Source organism: Coregonus lavaretus (genome assembly GCF_964263955.1).
Source record: "Coregonus lavaretus genome assembly, contig: HAP1_SCAFFOLD_706, whole genome shotgun sequence".
NCBI classification, from domain to species: Eukaryota; Metazoa; Chordata; class Actinopteri; order Salmoniformes; family Salmonidae; genus Coregonus; species Coregonus lavaretus.
Genome location: NW_028164738.1, coordinates 203,113 through 213,180, shown reverse-complemented (window position 1 = coordinate 213,180; position 10,068 = coordinate 203,113). Strand labels below are relative to the sequence as shown.

The 10,068-nt window shown below is 43.0% G+C and overlaps 1 protein-coding gene and 1 pseudogene across 2 annotated transcripts in view; both read right to left on the bottom strand.

The window, feature by feature from the left end:
• Positions 1-355: 355 nt before the first annotated feature.
• Positions 356-2,428, bottom strand: LOC311116692 (solute carrier family 35 member E3-like; annotated as a pseudogene). The gene is made up of 2 exons: positions 1,944-2,428; positions 356-960 (listed from the first exon to the last, which is right to left on the bottom strand). The product of its transcript is annotated as a solute carrier family 35 member E3-like (transcript).
• Positions 2,429-2,762: 334 nt separating this feature from the next.
• LOC311116690 (uncharacterized protein) overlaps positions 2,763-10,068 on the bottom strand; it is a gene marked incomplete at its 5' end in the record, with an annotated part of 85,372 nt that continues 78,066 nt past the window's right edge. Inside the window, 3 exons of the mRNA XM_084191737.1 lie at positions 2,763-2,978; positions 9,608-9,768; positions 9,842-10,057. Coding sequence (XP_084047863.1) covers positions 2,871-2,978; positions 9,608-9,768; positions 9,842-10,057 — 485 coding nt within the window. The 3' untranslated portion in view covers positions 2,763-2,870. The remainder of the gene's footprint in view (positions 2,979-9,607; positions 9,769-9,841; positions 10,058-10,068) is intronic.

The following is a 10,068-nucleotide window of genomic DNA, read 5'->3' as shown; positions in this document are numbered from 1 at the left end:
GTGTATGACAAAGCTCTGGACCATGTGACACTGATAAGGAGTGACTGGCTCCTGTCGCCCAGCCATGTCACACAGACAAAGGTAGACCCCATGCTCTCACAGAAACAGGAGTGGGGTGGCCAGGAAGCAGCACTTTTCCCCCCTGAAATCAGCAGCCCCCCCCCCTTACCAAACACTCTGATCCTTTGAGAGTCAGTACTGAATCACCACACACAGACAGTATCATTAGCGTATGAAACTGGTCTACGAAGAGTGGTCCAACACTCAGCTAAGTAATTACCAAGATACACTACATGACCAAAAGCATGTGGATATCTGCTCGTCAAGCATCTCATTCCAAAATCATGGGCATTAACATGGAGTTGGTCCCCCATTTGCTGCTATAACAGCCTCCATTCTTCTGGGAAGGCTTTCCACTAGATGTTGAAACATTGCTGCGGGGATTTGCTTCCATTCAGCCACAAGAGCATTAGTGAGGTCGGGCACTGATGTTAGGCGATTAGGCCTGGCTCGCAGTCGGTGTTCCAATTAATCCCAAAGGTGTTCGATTGGGTTGAGGTCAGGGCTCTGTGCAGGCCAGTCAAGTTCTATCTCGACAAACCATTTCTGTATGGACCTCACTTTGTGCACAGGGGCATTGTCATGCTGAAAGGTGAGGAATCCCCTTTAAGAGGAATAAGTAACGTGTTCTAGTCTATGTCTGCATTCCAACTAGCACCCTATTCCCTTTCTAGTGCACTACTTTTGACCAGGGCTCATAGGGAATAGGGTGCCATTTGGGAGACAGCCATGTTTGTTGAATCCCGGGTTCACCAGGTCCCAAGTGCACTTCAAAGCATCACTACTTACCACCTGATAGAGGGAGGTGACCAACACCCCTAGTGTGGCAAAGATCATCCCCAGGAGGTTGAACTTCACATCATAGTAGGAGTTCAGGATCACACCTAATGTTATGGGCACCTAGTAGTGGGAAAAGACAGACACATCAGGTAAATAGCGTTACTGTAACTGTAATCATAAAAATTCATGAAAAAAGTTTGGGTTAGGCATTAGGGTTAGTGTGTGGTTAGGGTTAAAGGGATACTTGGGGATGTTGGCAATGAGGCCCTTTATCTACTTCCCCGGAGTCAGATGAACTCGTGGATACCATTTGTATGGCTAATGCATGCAGTTTGAAGGAAGTCGCTAACTAGCATTAGCGAAATGACTAGAAGTCTATGGATATCTGCTCGTGAAAGTACCTCTAATGTCCTTCATACTGGACACAGAGATTTTCTGACTTTGCCAGCTAGTGACCACTCTGCAGAGCTGCCTCCAGTATATCGATCATCTCTATTCATTGTAGAGCGTAATCCCTGTACATTTTTTTGGGAATGACATTGGAACTACGGAACATAATTTATTTAGTTGTGATCATATTACCAATTTCTGGGTGGTTATGATTTATTATTTTCAAATTATATTATTATTGCCAATTTCACATAGGTCGTCAAATTTGGTTTATTCCAAGATGGTCAAAAATGTATTTGTATTAACCAAATTCTTCATACACAAATACAGATTTTTGAAGGCTACCCCCTTATTTATTTTTTGAAAGACAGCTTGATATTTTTTTGCAATCATTAAGATTGGTTAAAAACAAACATGACCGGAAACTCACTGCTACCTTTGAAACATACATATGTCTAATTTTATGTATATAAGACCTCTGTGATGTTTGTAAAAGTTTGTTTTCTTAAACCTGTGTGCTTGATTATGTACTTTGCTAAATGTTCATTTTGAATGTATAATTCAACTTCGGTATATGTTTGTACAATTAGAAAAGTATTTAATTTTTAAACAAAAAAAAGTCATCTCAATAAATGCCAATCTGACCATTCTGTATGGAATGCTAGCTACATTGTAGCAGGCAGCAGCATTGGTACATTGTAACCACTACATACCAAAGTCAATTTGATCTTGGTGGAGAATGTCTTCTTGTAACACAGTCTGTATGACAATGATCACAGGAGTTGTCATCGCTTTGGCCAGCTGGTAAGTGCCAATGGTGTTGTTTTGTAAGGACATATTGGTGAAAGCCACAGAAGCTGAGAGCGAGCCAGATAATTTTGGTGGCAAATATGTCCATCTTCTGGCATACCCATAGTCCAAGCCATGTCACCACGAAATGGATCAGCGTTAGTCATGTTTGGGAAGCCATAGTGAACATAGATCCATTTGTTGATGAAAACGATGCATATCGACGACAGCAAATTGGCCAATAATCCAATGACGAGGCGGCTGTTCGAGAAAAGGTGTGAAAGTCGGTTAGCCATGGTCCTCTTGATAACCGTCCTGTAAAATCTACCTATAGGGTTCAGTAGTACTGTATAGTATGAAGCTAGCTTGCTAATGTAAACCAACAAATTCAAGTAAAAATGTCTACCCTCTGCCAGTTGTGCAACGCTTTCATACTTTTCCCATCGCATGTTGATCATATAGGGGAAAAAAAAGAGCCTGGCTGCAACTTAACGGGAGTAGTGACGTCAGATGAAGTGACCTTTACTTCCGTTTTTTCTGCGAAGAGAACTAGCCACGTCAGTGCCCTACAGCGCATCCCCGTGGAGACTTTGGAAAGTTGAAGGCGATAACCTAAACTATTTATTCTAGACATATACAAGGTCTCTCAAACCTTCCTTATACTCTTCTAGATTCAGATACGGATTTGCATCCAGCCTGTGCACGGCCCAAAGACAAACAATATTTCAGTCAAGTCACTTTTATTGTATACGAAAATGCAGAAAATCATTCACTCCATTACATAAAATTTGGCAAAAAAAATAAAAAGAACACAAAAAAGAAAAGAAAACAAATGTCCAGGTGGGGTGTATTTATGGTTGGATCTCGTACCCCAGCGGGTCCAGACTCTTATCCAATAAGAGAAGAGACGACTCCCTCATCTTCTGAAGGAACTTCCTCAGCTCATCTTTGGAGAACACCTGAGACAGAGAGAGAGAAGAGACAGAACATAGTTAGCAAAAAGAAGAGGATGGGAAAGTAGAAGAGTGGAAGAGGAGACAGCAATACAGTGACAGGGAGAGATGCTGTGAGATGGTGTTGTATTGAGCTATAATGCTGTGAGATGGTGTTGTATTGAGCTATAATGCTGTGAGATGGTGTTGATATTGTATTGAGCTATAATGCTGTGAGATGGTGTTGATATTGTATTGAGCTATAATGCTGTGAGATGGTGTTGATATTGTATTGAGCTATAATGCTGTGAGATGGTGTTGATATTGTATTGAGCTATAACGCTGTGAGATGGTGTTGTATTGAGCTATAATGCTGTGAGATGGTGTTGATATTGTATTGAGCTATAATGCTGTGAGATGGTGTTGTATTGAGCTATAACGCTGTGAGATGGTGTTGATATTGTATTGAGCTATAATGCTGTGAGATGGTGTTGTATTGAGCTATAATGCTGTGAGATGGTGTTGATATTGTATTGAGCTATAATGCTGTGAGATGGTGTTGATATTGTATTGAGCTATAACGCTGTGAGATGGTGTTGATATTGTATTGAGCTATAACGCTGTGAGATGGTGTTGATATTGTATTGAGCTATAACGCTGTGAGATGGTGTTGATATTGTATTGAGCTATAATGCTGTGAGATGGTGTTGTATTGAGCTATAATGCTGTGAGATGGTGTTGATATTGTATTGAGCTATAATGCTGTGAGATGGTGTTGATATTGTATTGAGCTATAACGCTGTGAGATGGTGTTGATATTGTATTGAGCTATAACGCTGTGAGATGGTGTTGATATTGTATTGAGCTATAATGCTGTGAGATGGTGTTGATATTGTATTGAGCTATAATGCTGTGAGATGGTGTTGTATTGTATTGAGCTATAATGCTGTGAGATGGTGTTGATATTGTATTGAGCTATAATGCTGTGAGATGGTGTTGATATTGTATTGAGCTATAACGCTGTGAGATGGTGTTGTATTGAGCTATAATGCTGTGAGATGGTGTTGATATTGTATTGAGCTATAACGCTGTGAGATGGTGTTGTATTGAGCTATAATGCTGTGAGATGGTGTTGATATTGTATTGAGCTATAATGCTGTGAGATGGTGTTGATATTGTATTGAGCTATAACGCTGTGAGATGGTGTTGTATTGAGCTATAATGCTGTGAGATGGTGTTGATATTGTATTGAGCTATAATGCTGTGAGATGGTGTTGATATTGTATTGAGCTATAATGCTGTGAGATGGTGTTGTATTGAGCTATAATGCTGTGAGATGGTGTTGATATTGTATTGAGCTATAATGCTGTGAGATGGTGTTGTATTGAGCTATAATGCTGTGAGATGGTGTTGTATTGAGCTATAATGCTGTGAGATGGTGTTGATATTGTATTGAGCTATAATGCTGTGAGATGGTGTTGATATTGTATTGAGCTATAACGCTGTGAGATGGTGTTGATATTGTATTGAGCTATAACGCTGTGAGATGGTGTTGATATTGTATTGAGCTATAATGCTGTGAGATGGTGTTGATATTGTATTGAGCTATAATGCTGTGAGATGGTGTTGTATTGAGCTATAATGCTGTGAGATGGTGTTGTATTGAGCTATAATGCTGTGAGATGGTGTTGTATTGAGCTATAATGCTGTGAGATGGTGTTGATATTGTATTGAGCTATAATGCTGTGAGATGGTGTTGTATTGAGCTATAATGCTGTGAGATGGTGTTGTATTGAGCTATAATGCTGTGAGATGGTGTTGTATTGAGCTATAATGCTGTGAGATGGTGTTGTATTGAGCTATAATGCTGTGAGATGGTGTTGTATTGAGCTATAATGCTGTGAGATGGTGTTGATATTGTATTGAGCTATAATGCTGTGAGATGGTGTTGATATTGTATTGAGCTATAATGCTGTGAGATGGTGTTGATATTGTATTGAGCTATAATGCTGTGAGATGGTGTTGATATTGTATTGAGCTATAATGCTGTGAGATGGTGTTGTATTGAGCTATAATGCTGTGAGATGGTGTTGTATTGAGCTATAATGCTGTGAGATGGTGTTGATATTGTATTGAGCTATAATGCTGTGAGATGGTGTTGATATTGTATTGAGCTATAATGCTGTGAGATGGTGTTGTATTGAGCTATAATGCTGTGAGATGGTGTTGATATTGTATTGAGCTATAATGCTGTGAGATGGTGTTGATATTGTATTGAGCTATAATGCTGTGAGATGGTGTTGTATTGAGCTATAATGCTGTGAGATGGTGTTGTATTGAGCTATAATGCTGTGAGATGGTGTTGATATTGTATTGAGCTATAATGCTGTGAGATGGTGTTGATATTGTATTGAGCTATAATGCTGTGAGATGGTGTTGATATTGTATTGAGCTATAATGCTGTGAGATGGTGTTGTATTGAGCTATAATGCTGTGAGATGGTGTTGTATTGAGCTATAATGCTGTGAGATGGTGTTGATATTGTATTGAGCTATAATGCTGTGAGATGGTGTTGATATTGTATTGAGCTATAATGCTGTGAGATGGTGTTGTATTGAGCTATAATGCTGTGAGATGGTGTTGATATTGTATTGAGCTATAATGCTGTGAGATGGTGTTGATATTGTATTGAGCTATAATGCTGTGAGATGGTGTTGTATTGAGCTATAATGCTGTGAGATGGTGTTGTATTGAGCTATAATGCTGTGAGATGGTGTTGATATTGTATTGAGCTATAATGCTGTGAGATGGTGTTGATATTGTATTGAGCTATAACGCTGTGAGATGGTGTTGATATTGTATTGAGCTATAACGCTGTGAGATGGTGTTGATATTGTATTGAGCTATAATGCTGTGAGATGGTGTTGATATTGTATTGAGCTATAATGCTGTGAGATGGTGTTGTATTGAGCTATAATGCTGTGAGATGGTGTTGTATTGAGCTATAATGCTGTGAGATGGTGTTGTATTGAGCTATAATGCTGTGAGATGGTGTTGATATTGTATTGAGCTATAATGCTGTGAGATGGTGTTGTATTGAGCTATAATGCTGTGAGATGGTGTTGTATTGAGCTATAATGCTGTGAGATGGTGTTGTATTGAGCTATAATGCTGTGAGATGGTGTTGTATTGAGCTATAATGCTGTGAGATGGTGTTGTATTGAGCTATAATGCTGTGAGATGGTGTTGTATTGAGCTATAATGCTGTGAGATGGTGTTGTATTGAGCTATAATGCTGTGAGATGGTGTTGATATTGTATTGAGCTATAATGCTGTGAGATGGTGTTGATATTGTATTGAGCTATAATGCTGTGAGATGGTGTTGATATTGTATTGAGCTATAATGCTGTGAGATGGTGTTGTATTGAGCTATAATGCTGTGAGATGGTGTTGTATTGAGCTATAATGCTGTGAGATGGTGTTGTATTGAGCTATAATGCTGTGAGATGGTGTTGTATTGAGCTATAATGCTGTGAGATGGTGTTGTATTGAGCTATAATGCTGTGAGATGGTGTTGTATTGAGCTATAACGCTGTGAGATGGTGTTGATATTGTATTGAGCTATAATGCTGTGAGATGGTGTTGATATTGTATTGAGCTATAATGCTGTGAGATGGTGTTGATATTGTATTGAGCTATAATGCTGTGAGATGGTGTTGATATTGTATTGAGCTATAATGCTGTGAGATGGTGTTGATATTGTATTGAGCTATAATGCTGTGAGATGGTGTTGTATTGTATTGAGCTATAACGCTGTGAGATGGTGTTGATATTGTATTGAGCTATAATGCTGTGAGATGGTGTTGATATTGTATTGAGCTATAATGCTGTGAGATGGTATTGTATTGAGCTATAACGCTGTGAGATGGTGTTGATATTGTATTGAGCTATAACGCTTCATCAGCACTGATGTGAAAGAACTGGACAGGTGTCAGATGACGTGGAAGAGAGGAAGCCACACTAGACTATTAGGTGAATCTCAATAGTGTTTCCTTGAAGTCACAGTAGACTTGAGAAGCAGATGGTGGCAGACAAAGGAAAGGAGACAGAGAGGGGAGAGGATGAAGCCACTGTAGACTGAATTGAGATGCCCTCAGCCCAGGTCAGACTCCAGCGCAGACCATAGAAATATAATTTCTAGACTACAGTACAGACCTCATAGAGGCGGTGTTGGTCTGAGGCGATGATATCAGCCAGTCTGAGACTCTCCTGGTGGCGTTGTGTTCTCTGCAGGAGGGGCTTGGTGTCTGTGGAGTGTTAAGGAGGAGGGGCTTGGTGTCTGTGGAGTGTTAAGGAGGAGGGGCTTTGTGTCTGTGGAGTGTTAAGGAGGAGGGGCTTGGTGTCTGTGGAGTGTTAAGGAGGAGGGGCTTGGTGTCTGTGGAGTGTTAAAGAGGAGGGGCTTGGTGTCTGTGGAGTGTTAAGGAGGAGGGGCTTGGTGTCTGTGGAGTTTTAAGGAGGAGGGGCTTGGTGTCTGTGGAGTATTAAGGAGGAGGGGCTTGGTGTCTGTGGAGTGTTAAGGAGGAGGGGCTTGGTGTCTGTGGAGTGTTAAGGAGGAGGGGCTTGGTGTCTGTGGAGTGTTAAGGAGGAGGGGCTTGGTGTCTGTGGAGTGATAAGGAGGAGGGGCTTGGTGTCTGTGGAGTGATAAGGAGGAGGGGCTTGGTGTCTGTGGAGTGTTAAGGAGGAGGGGCTTGGTGTCTGTGGAGTGATAAGGAGGAGGGGCTTGGTGTCTGTGGAGTGATAGGCATTTGGAACATCGCTCTAAAACATTCATTCGATATATTGCCCAGCCCTACACTCATTCTGATATGACGTATCTGACAACACTCTGAACTGATATTCTCATTCTGATATGATAAACACTATATATACAGCAGTATGTGGACACACTCATCAGAAATGGGTACAGATAGATACTTTTGTATATATAGTGTATGTTGACAGCCCTTCAAATTAGTGGATTCGGCTATTTCAGCCACACCTGTTGCTGACAGGTGTATAAAATCGAGCACACAGCCACACAATCTCCATAGACAACCATTGGCAGTAGAATGGCCTTACTGAAGAGCTCAGCGACTTTCAACGTGGCACCGTCATAGGATGCCACCTTTCCAACACGTCAGTTCGTCAAATTTCTGCCCTGCTAGAGCTGCCCCGGTCAACTGTAAGCGCTGTTATTATGAAGTGGAAACGTCTAGGAGCAACAACGGCTCAGCCGCAAGGTGGTAGGCCACACAAGCTCACAGAACGGGAACACGAGTGCTGAAGCACATAGCGCGTAAAAATGGTCTGTCCTCGGTTGCAACACTCACTACCGAGTTCCAAACTGCCTCCGGAAGCAACGTCAGAACAAGAACTGTTCGTCGGGAGTCTTCATGAAATGGGTTTCCATGGCCGAGCAGCCGCACACAAGCGTAAGGTCACCATTCGCAATGCCAAGCGCCAGCTGGAGTGGTGTAAAGCTCGCCACCATTGGACTCTGAAGCAGTGGAAACACATTCTGTGGAGTGATGAATCACATTTCACCATCTGGTTGTCCGACGGACAAATCTGGGTTTGGCGGACGCCAGGAGAACGCTACCTGCCCGAATGCAGTGCCAACTGTAAAGTTTGGTGGAGGAGGAATAATGGTCTGGGGCTGTTTTTCGTGGTTCAGGCTAGGCCCCTTAGTTCCAGTGAAGGGAAATCTTAACGCTACAGCATACAATGACATTCTAGACGATTCTGTGCTTCCAACTTTGTGGCATCAGTTTGGGGAAGGCCCTTTCCTGTTTCTGCATCACAATGCCCCTGTGCACAAAGCGAGGTCCATACAGAAAAGGTTTGTCGAGATCGGTGTAGAAGAACTTGACTGGCCTGCACAGAGCCCTGACCTCAACCCCATCGAACACCTTTGGGATGAATTGGAACACCGACTGCAAGCCAGGCCTAATCGCCCAACATCAGTGCCCGACCTCACCAATGCTCTTGTGGCTGAATGGAAGCAAGTCCCCGCAGCAATGTTCCAACATCTAGTGGAAAGCCTTCCCAGAAGAGTGGAGGCTGTTATAGCAGCAAAGGGGGGACCAACTCCATATTAATGCCCATGATTTAGGAATAAGATGTTAGACGAGCAGGTGTCCACATACTTTTGGTCATGTAGCGCACCTAAAGGTTAGAGGTCAGGGTTACTCACAGTGGTAGCGCTGTGGTCCACCAGCAGAGGGTTAGGGGTTAAAGGTTACTCACAGTGGTAGCGCTGTGGTCCACCAGCAGAGGGTTAGGGGTTAAAGGTTACTCACAGTGGTAGCGCTGTGGTCCACCAGCAGAGGGTTAGGGGTTAAAGGTTACTCACAGTGGTAGCGCTGTGGTCCACCAGCAGAGGGTTAGGGGTTAAAGGTTACTCACAGTGGTAGCGCTGTGGTCCACCAGCAGAGGGTTAGGGGTTAAAGGTTACTCACAGTGGTAGCGCTGTGGTCCACCAGCAGAGGGTTAGGGGTTAAAGGTTACTCACAGTGGTAGCGCTGTGGTCCACCAGCAGAGGGTTAGGGGTTAAAGGTTACTCACAGTGGTAGCGCTGTGGTCCACCAGCAGAGGGTTAGGGGTTAAAGGTTACTCACAGTGGTAGCGCTGTGGTCCACCAGCAGAGGTTTCTTCATGTAGGAGCCCAGCAGGATCTTTCCATTAGAGAAGGTTTCAGCCAGCAGGTCCATCTTGTAACCCAGAGCTCTGTCTCGGTACGAGAACCACTGGAAATGATCTGGGCTGATCTGGCCTCCCTCTGACGACAACAACACAACACAACATTACACTATTGTTGACCTATTGCCCCATCTCTGTCTGTTTGTACGTACGTTTCCCGGTGGCAGGCCAGAGCAGAGCCAGCCAGTCGGCGAGGTTGGCCTTGTCCTCCAGCTGCAGTGTGATGGCTCTAAGAGGAGGAGCACAAACAGCCACAGTCACAGCCTCAGGATCTGACAGCACGATACCAGGAGGGACAGACGGATGGACAGACGGATGGACAGACGGATGGACAGACAGATGGGGCGCCACTCTGGATGACGGGAGCCCTGTCATGGAG